Raw genomic sequence first — 21,852 nt, forward strand, 5'->3', positions numbered from 1 at the left:
ATTACCTCGGTCTTGTGGCTGAAAACAAATGTATCCTCTTACCGTTGTGGAGCTCCCAGGGAGACTGTTTGCTGGCCTTTGGTGTTCAGCTGCGCCTGCATTCCTCAGCTCAGGGCCCAGCTCCATCTGCAAAGCCCATGGCTCCATCTGTGCTGCCATCACATCGCCTCTGCTCTGTAGTCAAATCACCCTCTGCTTCCCTTCTTAGGACACTTGCGATTGCATTTGGCGTCCACCCAGATGTTTAATCTCCCCATCTCAAGATCCTTCACTTAATCACATCTGTAGAGTCCCTTTTGCCGTGTAAGGTAACACTCACAGGTTCCAGGGATTAGGGTGTGGAAATCTTTGGGCTCATTACTCAGTCTATCACACTAATCCAAAAAATGTATTTTACTTTAAAATCCCCAGCTCCATCCTAAGAGTTATACAAGTTAATGTTTTTTTGATCAGCTTTACTCAGCATATGTCATTATTTCCCACTGGGAAGGTATAGCTTGTTCAGGCTGGCTTACCATGAATGGATCTTTCAACAAAGAGTCTGTCTCTGAGAGTATGCATAATCCCTCAGCCCAGGCTAGGGAACCTGGGCAACATAATGAAGGGTGTTCGTTCCTTTGAAAGATAGGTACAAACTTCACTATTCTTCCCATTACTGGTTATATGGATGAGTGGATGTGTTTTGTTTGTCTAATTAATGGAGTAAGTGATCTAAATTTCAAACCAAAATATAATTCTCAAAATAATTCCTAGCTGATCAGGACAATTTTGAAAGTTTTTCTCCTCTTTAAAATGTGCTAATTATTACTGGAAAACAGGTCTGGCAAACTGGGAATTGTGTGGGCTTTGGAGTTACAGCTCTAGGCTTGCTAATTACTAAATTCTGTGTGATCTTAGGTAGCCAAATGCTTAACATTTTAGATGCTCAGTTATCCTATCTAATAATAGACAAACATGGTAATTAACCATACCTCCGCTACGCTTCCCATTGGCTAATCAGGGCGATGTGCAAATTAACTGCCATCCAAGATGGCGGCCAGCAGCCACGCACCTGAAGCGAACATGAGGCTTGGTTGCCCCGGCAATGGAGGAAGCCAAGATTCCCTGCCTGCCGCGTTGGACTCTGAGCTGCACTCTAAGCAACTATGTTGCAATTATAGAAGCTAAACAAACCCCAGGTACCTGCTTTCAGCCAGCTGGCCTCGGAGCTGGAGCCGGAACAAAGTTTCAATTACAGAAGGTAAATGAATCCCAGAATAAAAAAGAAAAAGAAAAAAAGGAGAGACTGGGAGCTTCAGTTGCAGGCTTGGCCGCCTGAAAACAGCCCTCAGCCCCTCATCCAGACTGGCCAGGGACCCAGTGTGGACGCCCACCCTGAAGGGGGTGTGGGCAGCCTGAAAACAGCCATCAGGCCCTCATCCAGGCTGGCCAGGCACCCTAGTGGGAACCCCCACCCTGAAGGGGGTGGGGGCAGCCTGAAAACAGCCATCAGGCACTCATCCAGGCTGGCCAGGCACCCTAGTGGGAACCCCCACCCTGAAGGGGGTGCGGGCAGCCTGAAAACAGGCATCTGGCCCTCATCCAGGCTGGCCAGGCACCCCAGTGGGGGCCCCCACCATGAAGGGGGTGCGGGCAGCCTGAAAACAGCCATCAGCCCCTCAGCCAGGCGGGCCAGGCACCCAAGCGGGACCCCCACCCTGATCCGGGACACCCTTCAGGGCAAACCAGCTGGCCCCCACCCAGGCACCAGGCCTCTATCCTATCTAATAAAAGGAAACATGGAAATTGGCGTACGACCGCTACCCTTTCCATTGGCTAATCAGCAAGATATGCAAATTAACTGCCAGCCAAGATGGCGGCTGGCAGCCAGGCAGCTTGAAACTAACATGAGGCTTGCTTGCTTCAGTGACAGAGGACTCCAACATTCCCCGCCTGCCGCTGCAGGCCTCTGAGCTGCAACTCTAAGCAACTATGTAACAAATATAGAAGCTAAACAAAACCCCAGAAACCTGTTTTAGTCTGCCGGGCTTCAGCCAGCAGGATCGCAACATTGTAAGCAAAGGCCAGAAACCTACTTTCAGCAGCAGAGGCCTAAGAGCTGGAGCCAAGCCTCAAAGCTAAAGCTGGCCCAGAATAAAAAAAAAAAAAAAAGAAAAAAAGGAGTGGTTGGGAGCTTCACTCACCCCCAGCCTGAAAACAGTCCTCAGCCCCTCACCCAGGCACCCCAGTGGGGACCCCCACCCTGAAGGATGTGTGACCAGCTGCAAACAGCCATCATCCCCTCACCCAGGCTGGCCAGGCACCCCAGTGGGGACCCCCACCCTGATCCAGGACACCCTTCAGGGCAAACCAGCCAGCACCCACCCATGCACCAGGCCTCTACCTTATATAGTAAAAGGGTAATATGCCTCCCAGCACCGGGATCAGCGGAGCCGCAAGGCCTCCCAGCACCGGGATCAGCGTGACAGGGGGCAACGCCCAAACCCCTTGATCGCCCTGCGGCTCTGTGTGTGACAGGGGGCGGGGCCACAACCTCCCTATCTACCCTGCTCTGTTCGTGACAGGGGAAGGCGCCCCAACCCCCTGATCAGCCCTGCTCTGTGCCTGATAGGGGGGAGCTCCCCAACCCCCTGATCGCCCTACCGCTCTGTGTGTGACAGGGTGTGGCACCGCAACCTCCCCATCAACCCTGCTCTGTGCATGACAGGGGGCGGCGCCCCAACTACCCAATCGGCCCTGCTCTGAGCCCGACCAGGGGCTGCACCTAGGGATTGGGCCTGCCATCTGCCACCCGGGAGCAGGCAAAGCCAGCAGGTCGTTATCTCCCAAGGGGTCCCAGGCTACGAGAGGGCACAGGCTGGGCTGAGGGACCCCCCTCCCCCCTGAGTGCACAAATTTTTGTGCACCGGGCCTCTAGTCCTATATAATAATAGGCTAATATGCAAACTGACCCTAACAGCAGAAGGACTGGGAATGACTGGTCACTATGACACACACTGACCACCAGGGGGCAGACACTCAATGCAGGAGCTGCCCTCTGGTGGTCAGTGAGCTCCCCCATGGAGGAGCTCTGCTCAGCCACAAGCCAGGCTGATGGCTGTCAGTACAGCGGTGGTGGTGGGAGCCTCTCCTGCCTCCTCAGCAGTGTTAAAGTTGTCTGACTGCAGCTTAGGTCTGCTCCCCGCTGGCAAGTGGCATGTGGGTGAGCAGGGACTTGACTCTGGGTCCCAGGTCTCGCACAATGTCCCGCGGGTCTGGGTCTCGCACGATTTCACACACTGGGTTACTAGCTTATCTAAAAAATGTTGATGCAGATACCTACTCCAGAGGTTTATTTTGAGAACATTAAAGTTTTGTTATAATGGCTGGCATAGAATAGTTGCTCAATAAATATTTACTTTCCACCTTATGTATTAGAAAACTTGTCTATAAAAAGTACAAAGTAGCCCTAACCGGTTTGGCTTGGTGGATAGAGCACTGGCCTGCAGACTGAAGGGTCCCCGGTTCAATTCCATTCAAGGGCATGTACCTTGGTTGTGGGCACATCCCCAGTAGGAGGTGTGCCAGAGGCGACTGATCGATGTTTCTCCCTCATTGATGTTTCTAACTATCTCTCTCCCTTCCTCTCTATAAAAAAATCAATAAAATATATATTTTTAAAAAGTACAAAGTAAAACAGGATCAATTTACCATTGTTCATATAGTGTATAGAATGAATTCAGATATAACTGGTAAATACAGTAATGTGAAAATAGTAATGATCTCTTTAAGCACTCAATAACAGCATATATTATAAATGTAAAAAATACTGTTGCTAAGTTGAAAAGAGTCAGACATTTGGTAGATTAAAGTTATCATTCTTCTACTATTTAAAAGGTTATTTGTCTATGTCAATAAATTACCAAATTGGCAATTCTTGCAATTTCCTACACCTCTTTGTATTTATTATGTCATTGCAAAATGTTTATATTAAAAACACCGGCAATGCCTCATTCACTAAGTGTGACTTAGGTATCAAAATAGTAACTTCAAGAATCCCTTTGATAGTGATGGATTGATATAGGTATTTTTCTAGATCACAGAAGGTTAGTAGGAAAATCCACACACTAAGGTATAAAGTAAAACTTTTCTTCCCCTACAAAAGTATTTGAAGTCATTCTCCTGGGAAATGTCTAGTTTTTATATGTTTACATCATTCTTAAGGAGGCAAAGAAGCTGATAGAGCAACTGTCCCGGTGAACAAAACATGGATCTCAAACACGTGCTCAAGAGCAGTCTATCCTTCAGATCTCCATAGGATGTTATTAAATCTTCTCCTGCTGGTCTGACTTCTGGGGAGGGGGGGGTGGGCATATGGTATAGAAATTACATATTTGGTGATGAATATTAATGATCACTCAGAAGGCTCATCCTTCTGTCTCTATGGCCTTTAGCATCTAGTTGGTTATAAATGTAACATGCTTTGGTTTAACAATTTTTTTAAATTTATAGTTCAGAATTTATTGCATAAAATGTACCTGGAAAATCGGATACCCACACATATGAGGAGACATAAACATTTATTTTTGGTGTTATCCCATTAACAGATTGTAAAATTAAGACAAGAAGACCAAAGTCTGTCCAAGGTAAAGTTTACAAAAGTTCTCATTCCTCTTAAATTAGTAGGATTGGAAATAGATACAACACAAACATACGCACACACACAGAGAAGCATATAAGTGACAGAGGGGAGCACTTTATCGGATGAGAATTGAAAGCTAAATGATGTTACATGAACTAAAAGCTGCATATCAATTTCTATATAGACAAATCTTAATCATTTTATGGACTGGCAGGAAAAGAAGTGTTTTGAAATGTGCAGAAAGTATTCCATGATCTGTATTAAAACAACAGCATTTTCTGTGTTACAATAAATTTGCAAGTTGAATTTCATTCATGTTACACTGCACAGGGCATATTCTATGATACTCAAAATCCAGAATGGGTAGTAAAGAGAATTCCAAGGAAAGAATTCAGAGAAATTTGGTTAAAGATGTAATTCTACTCCACATAAACAGCTTTCTAAGGATGTATGAAATGCTAATTATACTGCTCAGCACTATAAGAAACAGTAATGTGCTACAATAGTGCTGTGTTACCTCCGATGGCATCATCACTCGGCTAATCTGGCTGACAACATAAACAGTAAGTGCACAAATTTTATTTACCAAGGCTAATTAAAAAAATTCTCAGAAGCTGGGAATATTTGAATCAAATGTCAGTGTAAAGTGAAGACATTATAGATTTCATAATACATACTGTTATTTTCTAAAGTATCTGGAATAACCAACTCCATAATGAAAAATAATATAAAATATGGATTTTGTATCAAAACTTCGTCAGAAACTGCAGTTCACATCAGAAGTTAATGTCGCTGGGAGTGGGATGATTAATACAAAAACAGATACATACTACAAGTCTCCTTTTGTTTGTCACTTATCCTGATGCACGCTGCTAAGATTTAACCTTTAAGGGTTAAAGAGTTTAATCAATGTCAATGTCTGATCTTCTGAAGGCGGTAAAGAACAGTCTGTCTAGCGATACCCCACAGAACATCAGTTTGTCAAGCCACAAAGCACCCAAAAGCTTGTCAAGTAAGTTACCAGAAACCTCTTTGTGGTTAGAACTCAGCTCCTTCCTGCTTGACCTATTATTTGATATTTGACCACTTGGTTGCAAGACACTTGCTCTTTCTAGCTGAAATGTCACTGGGGCATCTTGTCAGCTCCCCGACATCTCGGCCTGACATACAATTTTACTTTTATGTGCTACAAGGCAGAAAATGCAGGGCAGTGGCCTTGCTTTAAATTCCGTCTGCATCAAAGATGGGCGTCAGTCTCGGGTCCTACCAGCAACAAAACAGAAAGGGAGTCTATTTTGAAGGTCATCACAGCCATTACCTTGAAGTTTCTCAGCATATACTAAGTCTATTACCTGCTATTCTGCGGTGGGAACTGTCCTTAAAAGGTGCCTGAACAAACCACAGAAACCTTCCCAGCACAATTGCCCCGCTTTCTTATCTGACGCAGGCCTGATAAAAGGATGCGTTTTCAGCGCCTGCAGGGACCCGATTCAGCAGTTAACTGAACTTGTTCAAATGGGCAAGTGGTATCATGTAGCTTTACAAGGAGCAACCTGACCTTCTCACATTGACCAAGAGTGACATTATTGTGCAGGAGGAAAAGCAGTCACATCATTTCTGTTTTGCACAACCTGCTTAAAGTTTGCAACTAAATGCTTGTCTTCAGTTGAGCTGACAAGAGAGAAGAGGGGGCTCAGTGAACCATGGCAGGGCTGCCATGAAATGACAGGAATCATTGGCATACATTTCAAATAGCTCTCTCAATCCTATTAAAGTATTGCAGTCCTGCTTTAAAATAGACAAGTATGAAACAACTTTGATAGATAGAGACTAAAATGGCTTATTGATTTTTTTAAGTCTGAAGGAAATTACCCAAAATGTGTCATTCCTTAACATTTAAAAATATGTTACATAAAAATGAGCAACTGTGATAATAAATAAAACTTGGGGGGCGAGGGGAGTTGGTTATTTCATTATTGAGGGAGACACAGATACCTGCACACATCACGATATCACACAATTTTTTAAAACCCACTGTCACTTGTGTTGAAACAAAAGTCAACTGATAAGAAAATCCCCCTTCAAAACAATTTTAATTGTACTGTTAACTCTTCCTACATTTTTTTTAAAAATTTCATAATGTCATAATCCAATCTGAGCTGGTCTTTTGGTGTTAGCAGACGTAGTTACTGGAGAGGAGTGAGATGATGTCAGGGGAGCAGAATTTATAAATGTCTCCTTTAAGAAAGTGTAAGTTGTATCAAGTTCAGCTTTCAATGGCAAAAACTCCGCAACACCAATTGTGTCAGCAGGAAGAGCAGCTCTTGAAGGAATTGAGATATTTGAGTGGTCTCGTGATCCTGCCTGCAATATGAAAAAATAATAATAATAAACATAGAATAAAACTCTTAAACAGAGTCCAAAACAATAAACAAAGAAGTACCGTTTATATAATCCAGAGATTTTCAACCTTTTTCATCTCATGGCACACATAAACTAGTTTCTAAAATTCTGTGGCACACCAAAAAAATACATATATATTTTTGCCGATTTGACCAAAAAAAAGAGGCATAACTTTTTTTTCTTTAAATATATTTTTATTAATTTCAGAAGGGAGAGGGAGAGAGAGATAGAAACATCAATGATGGGAGAGAATCATTGATCAGCTGCCTTCTGCATGCCCCATACTGAGGATCTAGCCCACAACCCGGGCCTGTGCCCTGTCCAGGAATCCAACTGTGACCTCCTGGCTCATGGATCGATGCTCAACCACTGAGCCACACCAGCTGGGCAGGTTTAACTTGATTCATTCACACAATACAGCTATTATTGTGTTGGCTGTGGTCATTTTTTTACTTGACACTCTAGCAGCAGTTCTCAACCTGTGGGTCGCGAACAATGAAAATACATCCTGCATATCAGATATTTACATTACGATTCATAACAGGAGCAAAATTACAGATATGAAGTAGCAACAAAAATAATTTTATGGTTGGGGGTCACCACAACATGAGGAACTGTATTAAAGGGTCGTGGCATTAGGAAGGTTGAGAACCACTACAAGGGAAAAGAGGTTAGTGTCCCTAACTAGTCAGATATTGCATGTTTTAAAAATTCTTGCAGCACACTGGTTGAAAAGCTATATAATACACAAATATGAAATTACTAAAGGCCCGATGCATGAAATTCGTGCAAGAGTAGGCCTTCCTTCCCCTGGCTGCCGGCACCGGCTTCCTTCTGACAGCCGGCACCCAGGCTTCCCTCCAGCCACCCGCAGGCACCCGGGACCCCGACTTTATCCCAAATGATGTCCAGTCTAATAAGCACATTACCCTTTTATTATTATAGATTTTCCAATTGTGACTGCGCCTTTAAGTTGTTCTATGTCATAAACAATAAAACTTTTATAAAGTTATTGGATCCCAGAGTGAATCCAATCAGGCACCTTTACCCCAGCTTTCGTCCACTGGCAATTCACAGAAACCAATGGTAATAGTGTTTATTTCCTTGTGCCATATAATACACTCTATATAATATGGAAGATTGCACTGCTTAGAAAATGAACTATAGATATTTCCATTTTCAAATCTATCAGCCTGACTTATGTAATTGACAGACATAGCACAAAGGAAAAAAGTCAATCCTAGTGACTTCTAAAGAATAGCACACAAAATTTTAGAGAGATAAACTTTTTGCCTTTCCCTTTAATAATAATGCTACCATCCTGTTTTAATAAATACTGTTCTAGTATAAGCATTTGGGAATTGTGTATCAAAATATGGAATTGCAACAGGAAAACAATTTGTCTCAGATTTTAAAACATTACAGGTATCCAGAAACTATTGGAAATCAAACTTAAGAAATCCACACACTCATGAAGTACTTGAAAACTGAATTAATATTTTGAGAAGCTATACATTTAAGCCTTAAGTAACATCAGTACTCAGCAGTTAATATTTAACTTGAACAAAGTCTTACCAGTAAAGTGGATAGGATTGTTTTACAACATTTATAGATACTGGGAAAATAGTGATCAATTGTACATTAGAATTTTCCAGATTCTCAGCAAATAAATGTTGCCTGGATGAGGTTAGCCTAAAAACTCACTCTATCCTGCAGAATTTTTCAAATAAGAAACATCCCTTTTGGTAGATTCCCTTACAGTTTTGATAACAACATAGTGTGAACTCTTTCTGGCCCTGCTTTATTATGTTATGTTATACAAAACCGTTTCTACCTGTGAAAACAAGAAGGAAGCTATGGCTGGCCTTAGGAAAGTATTAGAAATTCAACTGTTGTATGTGTTATCATTTTTGTGGATTTTTTTTAAAAAAACTACAACTAGAGAAAAATCAATGGCTGCATCTAACACCTAGTTCAGCAGTTTTCTTTGATCTCAGTTCTTTTGATTTCTTGGTACTCCACTGCAAGCCTACCATTGACTAAAACCATCTCCTTATAAAGGAAGCAAAAAACACCATAAATGGCCACTTGGATGGCTCATGGCGAGGGGTGAGCTTATCCCCACAAAAGGAAACAACGCCCCATCGCGTGAACCCTCATTAGCAGCAGTGATGAGGTTTCGCCTGCCCAACCTTAGCACAGGGCTGAGCATATCAGTCCAGGACTGGAACAGAGAGAGACATCACCTTATGTCAGAGGCGGGACAGGTACCCTTTTCGTGCCTTTACTGCCATACTGCCACCGGAACCACCCTTTCTGATTTTATTTTTTTTAGCTGCATGTCTGAACATGCATTATTGCCTGATGTTGCTGCTGTAAAGATAACAAACAATGCATGTACTAAGGTATTCTGCCACACCTGGGGGGTGGGGTCCGGGGGGGGGGGGGATGCTGGCAGAGCCGCCAATGGTGCGGCCTGATTCTCTGCTTAATAAAACTTAGTTACAGCAACAGAATTCTCTATTATGATGAAAGAATATTGTCAGGCAAGGCTTCAGAAGTTTGTTGTTACATCTTTATACTTCAAGTACGGGTCTCAGAAAACGATGTATGAAGAGAGGAGTGTGCAGAAGCGGGTGAAGGAAGGTCAGGTATTCTCCGAGGGTTTTTCTTCTTGATGCCTCAGACTAGAGAAAGATAACTGTGCCAAACTGACCAATCACTCCTGTTTTGCAATGTTAAAGAAATATATCTATAATTTACTCATATCTATATTCTGTACTTGAGGTTTCCTTTTTTGTTCTCATGACTCCATCAACCTACCACATTCCACTTTGGGAAGGTGGTCCTTCAGGGAAGGGCCCTAACTCTCCTTTCTCCTTAATATTCTATGGCTCTTGCTCTCCACAAAGGCTCCTTCTTTTGTCTTTCCTCATCTAACTTTTCAATATGTCTAGTTTCCACTATGTTGTCTGAAATCTTTTCATCTAATGTAACATTTTTTTTTTACTAAATAACCTTGAAATGGGGTGTTGAGCATTCCTCTAATATTTCAAATCAGAGGCTCACTTTTTGCACACTATCATCTGACCTTATGTCCAAAACATAAAAAGTAACCTAAAAAATATATTTCCTTAAAGATACGCACCCCAAAGGGTATGTCCTCCACCAAGTAAACAAATTTACTTTTGTGTAAATGAAAACACAATTTTTTTTGTTACTAGGATCATTTTTTGTTACTACGATCATTACCAGTCTGATTTTAAGTGCCTTAATAGCTTAAAAACAAGCCAGCAAAAATTCTGATGAAGCTTTTATTTCAAAATGAGATGTTAAAAAACAGGTAAATATGAACTATTTTTTCTTGTTACAAATAATATCCAGAACTACATCATAACACTTTTAATATACCACAGAGAGTAAAAAAGTTAAATAACTTTTTATCAGAGACCATTAAAAGTTAATATTCTCCACCTGATTTTATATTTTAAATCTGTAAAGTCTATTGTTGTTTAAACTACTTTTTAAACTGCTGAGGTGCTCTGGTAGTCTCTCCTATAAATCTAAATTTAAGCTATTTTTCAAAAAGAAATTAGTTACCTGAAATAAAAGCTAGGTGTCATGTGAATCTTTATGGAAGTGCTTTTATTTGCTCAATAAGCTGTAAATGATTCTATTTGCACTGCTATAGTCCATCAGCTAAATATATATTCACAATACAAAATGTGTCCACTAAATTTCTGCATTTTAAGAATTTTATGAAATATAGTAATTGAACATGTCCCATAGCCATTTTTCAGGACTTTAATATCTTAGTTTTCTAAGACTGTTTTCCCAATAAAAAAAAGTAAATAAAGCATTAGTCTAATAATAAGATAATCACTCAATAAATTATCTATAAATCAAAGCAATTTGCAGACCAAGGCTCCTGAAACAATGACACTAAGCTATTTGTCTCCTGCGTAGCATTTATGATCAAGTTGAGCCTCCCAGAATCTAATATAAAACATGAGGGGTGATATGATGTAGTAAGCTGGAATAGTGCTGCGTGGAGAATACGCTAGGCACATAGTATTGTGAGAGAGGATTAGACCGGAGATGAGAAGACTAGTTTTTCCTCCCACTTTTGTACAATCTAACTGGGCCATTCTGGGCAGGTCAATCAGTCCTTCTGGGTCTCACTTCCTAACTTATAAAGTGAGGAGCTAGACTATTTCCAACTCTGAAGTTCTACAGGTCCATCACGATCCCACATGTGATGGCATATAGTAGTGTACCGTTAACACCCAGCTTTTGAGGATGACATTACCTCAGAAGTCAGAGGTTCCCAAATATAATATTTAAGATTTTGATGAGCTATAGAGAGGCCATTCTCAAAGGGAAGAAATACATATTACACAAGGATCTAAAAAAAAGCGAAATAGATAGCAAGATCAGCCACAGTTTAGATGATGCGGCTTCATTCAATTAAGCTCTGCATTACATTTTTTATTACTTCGGCCTCCATGGTGATGTCTTAAGCTCTGTAAATTACTGACTGGTTTTAAGTAGAGTGCGCAGCTCCACATACACTGATGAAGAAGTCAAAGTGCCCACGAGAGGACCTTACAATGAGGCTCCCTCGCTGTTTCTACTCCAGCTCCTAATGTATTCTTACCCTAGTCTCCGGACTTGGTATCACAGTTGTCTTCTTCCATATATTCAAGTTAGTTAACCAAATTATACCTGCCTACCTTCCAGATCTGCCAGGAACTGGAAATCATAGGGCACTGTAGTTCACACAAATAATCAGAGTAGGCAATAATCACAAATATATATAGGGTGTACAAAAAATGTATACATATATTTTGAATAATTATAGAGACAGTGTTTATTCAAATACATTTCATTTTCATAATTGAGCCATCAGCTGTGTATGCATTTTTGGGGACACCCTGTATTTCCTTATGAGCATTAAAATTTCTATTTTTACTCATTTGTATGCATTTACATCTTTCCTATAAAACTATGGGCACCTAGTGTGATTGATTCTTGACTTTGTATTCCTAGCACTTAGCAGAGTATCTGGGATTCAATAAGATTTCTAATTGATGAATGACTGAATGAACAAACCACTCATGTTATCACTTCATGGTTTTGGTCTTATATTACTATTTGGTTATTTTGTGTATATACAGTTATGTCCCAAATAACAGTAGCGTGGTATAAAGGAAAGACTATGGACTTTGAAATTGACGAGACCCTGGGTTCCCAACTTGATTATTAAGCATGTGATCTTTGACAAGCTACGTACCCTGTGTGGGCCTGCATCCTCATCTGTAAAGTAGGAAGACTAACCCCTCCCAGGGATGTTACAAAGGTTAAAGGAAATAGTAGACACAGAAAATGCATAGCACACAGTAGCTCCTCTTCTCTGCCTCTCTCTATACTCTTCTCAAGTGATAATAAATGCCACATTTACAATTATAGCTAACTTGTACTGAGCATATGTCAGACACTGGGCAAGGTGTAGCTTTATAAGGCTTTACCCCAATTCTAACAGCCAGTGAGCACGTGTTCCTATTGCCCTCATTTTACAGTTGAAGAAACTGGGGCTCAGAAGAGTAGGATAAACTGCTCCATTTTCACGGCTGGGTAAGTGGTAGGAATTACTGTGAGTCTGGATCTCTCTGATTTTCCTCCCCAGATGCTTGACCGCCACTTTTCATGGCACCCAGAGGAGACGGAGCCTCAGCTTATTATAGATCCAGAGAGTTTCATAAAAATACTTAGGGCTCAACAAATCTCTGTGAAAATGAAAAATAAAAGTGTACGCATATTGTACTAGAGGCTAAAAATCAGTATTTTTATTTTTGACTAGCGGCCAGCGCGCATGAAATCGTGCGTGGTTAGGGTCCCTAGGCCTAGCCTGGCCTCTGTCCCATGTCCTCTGCCGCCCTGCAACGCTACATGAAGCTCCCCGCCCTGGGACGCTCCGCGAAGCTCGCCCCGCCCCTTCACTGCTCCGTGAAGTTTGCTGCCACCCCGGGAAACTCGCCACTGGACTTTCCGCGAAACTCGAAACTCGTTGCCGCCCGGGTGACTGCTCCGCTAAGCTCACGGCCACCCCACGAAGCAGCCCGCCACCACCGCTCAACAGTCCCCAGTCCCACCTCGCTGCCAGCCCCCCTCATGGTGAGCAGCAGGAGGGGTTGGGGGGACCAAGAGGTGCTCCATGCACTTCAAGGTGACCGTTCACCCGTTCGGTCATGACGGCACCTAGCTCTTTATATATATTAGGATGACATATCTAACTATAGCCCAATATTTGAATATCCATGGTACTGGAATAAATGGCTTTTACAGCATTTACATAAAAGTTTTGGCCCTTTCACCGAAGGAGCTTATATGTGGTAATATTCAGAGGTAAAATTCAGCCGAAACCGGTTTGGCTCAGTGGATAGAGCGTCGGCCTGCGGACTGAGGAGTCCCAGGTTCGATTCCGGTCAAGGGCATGTACCTGGGTTGCGGGCACATCCCCAGTAGGAGGTGTCCAGGAGGCAGCTGATTGATGTTTCTAACTCTCTATCTCTCTCCCTTCCTCTCTGTAAAAAATCGATAAAATATATTTAAAAAAAAAAATTCAGCACTATAGTTTTAAATTACAATAGAACATTTAAAAGTTAATTTTAAATTACTTTAAAGATGTCTCATGCCTGACAGATAACAATTCCCATTTTCTTCTCCTGGGTGTTTAGATTTCCTGACATGACAGAGGTTGGGAAAAGAGTCAAAGAATTTCCCCAGATGGTTTTGTTCTTTCCTTTCCTGCTCTCCTTCCCAAGCCTGTATCTTGGCAATTTTGATGCGCTCGATGACACAGAGAGCCAGGAAAGCCAGAAAATGCCAAGGGGGCCATTTTTCACCTGGGTCTTAGAAATATACATTCCCAAACCACTCAGAGAGAATTTGAAATGTAAATATATCATACGCTCAACTATATAAAAAGGTACAAAAACTGAATTAATAAGAAGTATATTTTTAGTATATGCATGCAGTCTGTGGCAAAAGTAGGTTTCCAGCTGTTCATATGAAAAATAACACAATAATTAATAAATAATAAAAGAATAAGCTGTTTCATGGACTCATAACTGTAAACCTACTTCTGCCCCACCCGGTAAAAATCCATTGAAAAACGGAAGAAACAAGCTCATAGGACCATGTGCAACACACCTGATAGCCATAGGATGACTCTCTTAGTTTACAAAAGGCTCGTGTAAATCAAGACAATAAGGAACCTAATTAGGAAACAGGCTAAGGAGAGTGTGTTTACTTAGATTAGATTAGGCTATAATAGAAAACTCAAAAGTCAGTGGTTTAAATAAGATAGAAACGTATTTCTCTCGGATGTGGCTCTATGAAGCTGCAGGAATCCAGGCTGCTTCTATCCCGGGTGTCACAGCCTAAGTATGTGGCTTCCACCTCAGGGTCCAGAATGGTTTTTCAAGTTCCATTATGTTTGCATTCTGACCAGAAAAATACAATAACCAACAAACACATGAAACAGTGCCGAAGCTCATTCATAGAGCAAAGGAAGAGGCACATCCTAAAATCACAATACTTGTGCTTACATCCCACTGGCCATAACTTAGTCACAAGGCTGACCTAGCTGCAGGGGAGGCTGAGAAATGTAGCTTTATTTTATTTTGTTTTCTTCTGAGTGGCCCGGGTAATATGCAGCTTCTATTACTAACAAAGAGAAAACAGAGATCGGGAAACCACTGGCAGCCTCTGCCTCGGCTACAAATTGGCTATTTGGTGGGAGAGAGAGATATTATAACCAACAAACACATGAAAACGTGCTAAACCCCATCCATCCCTACAGAAGTGCAGCACAAAGCTTGAGGCTGAAAGAGTACTTCTCACATAACAGACCTGCAAACACTTAGACGTCTGATGAACCCCACTGTTAAGAAGACAGGGAAAGGCCAGCGCAGACCACGCAGGCGGGATGGAAGCTGGCAATCCCACGGCTAGGCACTTCTATGGCTAAATTCACAAAAGTTCGCCAGATGGGCATACAGATGTGTTTACTGAAGTATTTTTTCACAGAAATGTATTTTTTAATGAAATTAAAGGGTCCGTCAACAAAGTGCTATTTAAGTAAAGTATAACATGACAGAATACAACGATTTTTTTTAAAATTGAGGTATGTTAGCAGTGATACAGAAATATGTCCAAGCAAAAAAAGTGTGTGTGTGTATAAAGTGAGAAAACTCATTTGTATTTAAAAATGAGCATAAACACACATGCATACATACTATTTTTCTTACTGAAAAAAGAAATCACAAAAAACTGTGAATTATCTTTAGGAAAGGGCATAAACTAACGCAGGGGTCATGAGGAAAAGGCTTTGGAAGTTCAAGTTTTTTCTCCCCAGGGTTTTTTATCTTTAAAACTATTTGACTATAACAAAGGCTAGGAACTGGCAGTTCACAAAATTAAAAGTACAGCTGATTAAAAATAAGTGGAGCCCTGGCTCAGTAGCTCAGTTGGTTAGAGCATCATCCCAATACGCCAAGGTTTTGGGTTTGATCTCTGGTCAGGGCACATACAAGAATCAACTAATGAATAAGTGGAACAATAAATCAATGTTTCCCTCTCTCTCCCTTCCTCTCTCTAAAATCAATCAATAAATAAAAATTTAAAATAAATGGAAAATAACCCCCAATAATAAATCAAAAGTGGAAAGTAAAATAAGATGTTTATTGCCAATTAAAATTGAATTTAAAAAATTATGATATAAATGTTAGTGAAGCCATTATGAAACAGGTTTTCATAAATTGCTAGTGACTGTACAAATTGATAGAACCATTTTGTCTATAATTTGGCAGTGGTCTTAAATGGCTAATAGCAACTATCCCACAATTCCATTTATGATTAGGTTGAATATGGAAATAATCCTATATTCAACAATAGAAGCATGGTTAAGTAAGCTATAGCCATTTGATGAAATATTACATGGCTATAAAATTTGTGGTTATAAAACTTTTGAATAATATGGACAAATGCTTAGGTCTGACCAGAGAACAGCAACCTTTTTCTGTAAAATGTCAGATAGTCAATATTTTATGCTTTGCAGGCCATATATTTCTCTGCTGCAACCTCTAAAGTCTGCTGTTGTGACCCCCACAGCAGCCACAGATAATATGTAAATAAATTAGTATGGTCATGTTCTAATACAACTGTACTTATGAACAGTGACATTTTAATTTCACATTATTCTCACATCATGAAATATTATTCTTTTTTCTACCATTTAAATATATATAAAAAATGCTTAGCTTGCAGGCTATATACAAAAACAGGTGGCAAGACTAGTTGAACTTTGATATGATTGAACTTTGCCCACCTCAGAGCTAGACTTTAAAGTGAAAAGGCAATACACAAAATTCCATATGATACTTGTTTGGAGATATTGAAGTTAGTAATTTTCCCCCTAAACTTCTGTATTTTCCAATTATCTATAATAACATGCTTTACTTTTAAAACTAAAAACCCTTTATTTAAAAAAGTCTAATTTTATATATACTGAAACCTATATTTTAGTATAGTTATGACTAAACTGTGTGGTCAAAATGAAAATGTAATTGGTTTGTTAAAGGCCTCAGAGGGTGTCTTTAACCAAGTGTTTTGCAAGTTTTGAAAATATTTTAATTTAGCTAACAACACATTCTTATTTCAACATTGTCAGTTACCAAACTTACATCTATAATCTGACATAAGTAAACATATACACAAGTAAGTTTATGGAGTAACTTGTACCTCTACTCTGCACAAATGCAACTCCTTATGTAGAGTAGTCACTTACAACCTGTGTGCCTTCAATTTACTCCAAATAGCACTTCCGGCTGCCAAATGACAACTTCTAAGGTCAAAATGTACACACATCACTCTCTCTGGGAACTATTAGGTAAAAGTTTTCTGACTACGTTTTCATTACTGAAGAATTTCTTCTTAAAGTTATAAACATTTTTAATTCAATGTCAAAAATTCAATAATAATCTGGAAGCTATAAACGTATACCTTTAAGCCATATGTATTTCTCTGAGTGGAACAGCTGACCTACACTCAGGTAAACAGAGCAGAAGAAGGAAAGAACTATCCAAAATTTAAAGTCATTTGAATGAGATGACCTTCCTCAATGTTACTACCATTGTAGTACCTGTTAGGCACGTATCTCAACACCAATAGGGGGAAAAATCACATCTTAAAATGCAAAATCATTTTTTTCTATGCCCTTCTATTCCACTGCTGTTTAAACCACATTCCTTCATTATTCCACAATATCACACCTAAAATCCCTACCCATGCTTTACTTCCCCCTGACCATCCAAGATGAAATGCTATATCCCACCAGTGTCGGAGCGGGCCCTGGTGGAGGGACGGGTCACCTTCAGTTGACAGAATGTGGCCTCTCTATTTCTCAGTGAGAGAAGGCCACCTCAGGTATAAGTCAAACCATGTGGTCTGGGGTTCACATCAATGAAATGCTTTCAAATCACAGCAAGCCCTTGGGAGAACGTCCCCAAACAAATCGCTTATCGGGCAGTGACATTTCCTTTACCCGATAGGAATGTTATTTCTGTATCTAGCAGTCTCAAACCAAACCCATCTCTAGTGAGAACATCCTATAGAACTGTGAGGATAACACGGCAACCACAAAATTCCCAATTAATATACCCAAAGGTTACATTTCCAAAATCTGTTCCTTAAACCAGCGATTTTCAACCAGTGTGCTGCAAGAATTTCTAAAACATGCAATACCGGACTACTTAGTCAGGGCCACTGACCTCTTTTCCCTTAGGTTCCAAATAAAAAATGACAATAGCCAACACAACAATAGCCATCCAGTGTGAATTCCCTGTTTTGAACCATAAATATATAGGTCATATAGTAGAGCTGCATCTTATTGGTCATGTCGCATAATTGGTTAATTCCTGGCATCAGAATTCCTTATGTACATGTAGAGGCACCTGATTTTTTTAAAAAGTCACTTTGGAGTAAACAGGGCAGGTAACAACTGTTAATTTTTTGTAAGTCAATCATAATTATACCTATTTTTTGCCAGATCGGCAAAAGATGTATTTTTTGGTGTGCCGCAGAATTTTAGTAATTACTTTATGTGTGCCATGAGATGAGAAAGGTTAAAAATCACTGCCTTACATGATCAATTCCATATGATAGATTTTTCCTGTGGTTGCATATGCATAAAGCATATCTAAACCCACATCCACCATTAGCATCCTAAATTAGCCCCATTCATTAATTCCTTCACTAGATGTCTAACAAGTGCCTGCCATGTGCCAGATACTGTCCCAAATACTGGGATACAGCAGTGAATTACAGGCACACCAATTCTCTGCCCTCTGGGAGCTCACACTGTCTTCAGCTACCTGCATCCTGAGTCAGTTCTCCGTAAACCATAATTTGCTGAAATATGATGTAACCACAGAAGTGCTGTTTTCATAGTGCTAAGTTTTTACGTACAATGGCACTGCTCTGCAGATACAGACAAGGTCCCAGTAATGAGTCCCATTTCCCTGATTGTCCCCTGACCTGTTCACACAAGACCTCAAAGCCCTTGTACAGTCCCCAATAAGAGTTGCTGGTCCTGCCTCCCAGTGTATTGAGGGCTCGCTGTGCCATAGGAGTAATGGCTCTATACAGAATTTGCCATGTGTCCACCCTTCCCTCCCTCTCACTCTGACTGGAACCCAGGGTCTCATGGTGTCTGTAATCAAATATTTCTTTCCACGTACACCTGTAGGTTGCTCTTTTCTAAAAGCCCAGAGGCCATTCCCTAGGCCTGCGTGGAGGGCAAGCACTAGGCCGTTCTCTCCGTTCCCGTCTCCCCCACCGGGCACCTGTTCACTAAACCTCTGCCAGTCCTTCAGTGATCGCCGCGCCCTCATTCAAATTAACTCCCTGAGAGCTTGCACGCCAGCCTTTCAAAAAGGCCTAGACTTCTTTAACATGCATTTCAGATTCAGGGTAGGCTATCCACAAGATAATGATTAAGTAGAGCTCTTAATTTTTCATCAGTTATTTAAGTGTCTATCCACTTTTGCTAGCCTAAATACACTTTTAATATTTGTAAACAAGCCATCCCTTCACATTTATATCTATTTCTTACTTCGTCTGTTCTTTATTGTATATTTATTATTTGAGAATATTCAAAGTTTCTATATAAGACAGAAAAAATACAGACTAGATGAAACGCATATGTGTTAAGCATAGAAAATGAATCAGCCAGTAGTCTATGAGACATGGGCAGAATCCACATGTTTAGAAAAGGTAGTAAGTTGGCACTCTGTGAGACAGGTTACTTATAGCCAGAAAGAGATCAAAAGATCCTATCATAACACAAAGATATCCTTTCTCTGGGCTTTGTCATCCTTAAATCGGCTGCAGAGCTGCAGATAAAACCTAAAGCTGTTCAGCAGCCTAAGTGGCAAGCTACAGCCATGGACCATGGCTATTTGTCCCACATCTCTCCCGGGAGGCAAGTGTGGATAAGTGGCCCCAGGAACCCTGTGTCTCTTTATCAAGTCTCCACTATGGTCTTCATAACATCAGAATGTAGAAGGCTGATGCAGCCGAGAGACAGGCCATATGAACACTGTATAACGAAGGGTCTCGGTAGGATGGGCCCCCCGCTAGAGCATGTATCTTAACCTGGCTTGTGAGACCTCTGGGTAACTGGCCTGGCCGTGTACTTGGAGGCTGCCATTGCATCCAGGTGATTTCCCACCAACACCGTTGCTCCCTGGTACTAATCAAAGAGCTAATCCAGAAGCATGCCCTGCTTTCTTCCATCGCGGAGTCTCTTTTTCATGCTGCTCTTTCTATTTAAAAGGAGGCTTCTTCCTCAGGTTTTTACAGTTTTTCAAGGCTGACCGCAGGCATCAACTTTTCCCCAAACTTCCCCTGCCATCTGTCACCTCGCATTTGGGATAGATGCTCCTTTTCTCTGCATTATCATAGCACCCCCCATATCTATAATAATAAAAGCGTATTATGCTAATTAGACTAGACATCCTTCCGGACGACCTTCTGGACAAAGCCAGGGCTGTGAGGGAAGCCCAGGTCCTGGGTGCCAGAGGGAAGCCAGTGCCAGCAGCCAGGGGAAGGAAGGCCTATTCTTGCACGAATTTCGTGCATCGGGCCTCTAGTATTTTTATAATAGCACAATATCACAACCTGCTGTTTGCTTAAACCTAGCCCCACGTAATCATTTCATTTTACTTTCAAATTAAATTAAAACTTAAAATTCGCCGAAATGGGTTTGGCTCAGTGGATAGAGTGTCGGCCTGCGGACTGGGAGGTCCCGGGTTCGATTCCACTCAAGGGCATGTACCTGTGTTGTGGGCACATCCCCAGTGGGAGATGTGCAGGAGGCGGCTGATCAATGTTTCTCTCTCATCGATGTTTCTAACTCTCTGTCTCTCTCCCTTCCTCTCTGTGAATGATCAATAAAATATATTTTTTAAAAAAAAACAAAAAAACTTAAAATTCAGTTCCTAGGTTGCACCAGCCACCCTCCAAGCCTCCAGGGCTATGTCTGCATCATTACCGCAAGTTCTGCTGGACAGCCTGGCTCTCGGTTTCTTTTGTTCTAACTTTCCCCAATTCCTCCTCTCTAGAGCACCCAAGACTTCAGAGGAAACCCGACTGTTCCTCTCGATGTTTATCTTTCCTGACCTTCTGGTGAGTGCTGTGATGGCACTTTACCTTAGACCAGCGGTTCTCAACCTGTGGGTCGCGACCCCTTTGGGGATCAAACGACCCTTTCACAGGGGTCGCCTAAGACCATCAGAAAACACATACATAATTACATATTGTTTTTGTGATTAATCACTATGCTTTAATTATGTTCAATTTGTAACAATGAAATTGGGGATCACCACAACATGAGGAACCGTATTAAAGGGTCATGGCATTAGGAAGGTTGAGAGCCACTGCCTTAGACCACTCGGAGAAAGCAGGAGAGAAACTGGGACAAAAGATGAGGAGTGTCCCTTCTTCACCAGTGTCCCTTCTCAAGGAATCCTACTCCCGTAAGCCAGAGGAAAGTACACCGCTTATGCTACTACTTTAATTTTCCATTTTTATATCCTCTCGAGATAAAGATTCTCTTATAAACTAAATTTGGAGACAATCTAATTGTTTGGTGAAAACCTGCAGAGTTGCCTTTGAGTTGCATGTCTATCTGCTTGGGAAGAAACGGGGGAAAGAGAGAATTTACATTCACTTTGCTGAACATTAGCATCTTTTGTTCAATCATTTGAATGCAGGACAGTTAGGGGGAAACAGCTCAGAGAACAAGAGCTGACACAGACAGTGTAAGATCTTTTAAGGTGCTTGGATGCAATGAGGGAGAAAGTGAGCCGGAACCGCATCTCAGCTTCCTCACTGTGCTGCCGTCTGCGGGAACTTTGTGACAGGCCTCTGTCTCTCAGCTACACTCCACTGGCTTCGGCTGACACTCGGCTGTCAGACAGCAGCCCTTTACCAGGCCCCTAACATGCTCCACAGCTTCACCCAATTAACTCGCTTTCACTTGACACGGCAGCAAAAAGCTTCATAATAGGTGGTCAAGGTGCATGGTATGTGACTGCCCTCGAACTTCTCACACACGGCAAGATGTTTAACTACTTTTCTCCTTGCCTGAGTGCTCACAACTAGTATGACTGCAATTTAGTCATTCCCGATATTGGATTGGACAGGACTCTAGAAAATCCTAGTATTAGATTATAGGGGTGCATTAAGCTGCTCAATAAACAGAC

General features: G+C 41.3%; 1 protein-coding gene across 1 annotated transcript in view; it reads right to left on the bottom strand.

Annotated features, from left to right (window-relative positions):
- Positions 1-4,543: 4,543 nt before the first annotated feature.
- The window catches only part of CCDC171 (coiled-coil domain containing 171), a 265,960-nt gene continuing 248,651 nt past the window's right edge, over positions 4,544-21,852 (bottom strand). The window contains exon 26 of the mRNA XM_081103031.1: positions 4,544-6,985. Within this exon, the coding sequence (XP_080959157.1) occupies positions 6,764-6,985 (222 nt within the window). The 3' untranslated portion in view covers positions 4,544-6,763. The remainder of the gene's footprint in view (positions 6,986-21,852) is intronic.

Source organism: Myotis nattereri (assembly GCF_964212035.1).
Source record: "Myotis nattereri genome assembly, chromosome: 12".
In the NCBI taxonomy this organism is placed as follows: Eukaryota; Metazoa; Chordata; class Mammalia; order Chiroptera; family Vespertilionidae; genus Myotis; species Myotis nattereri.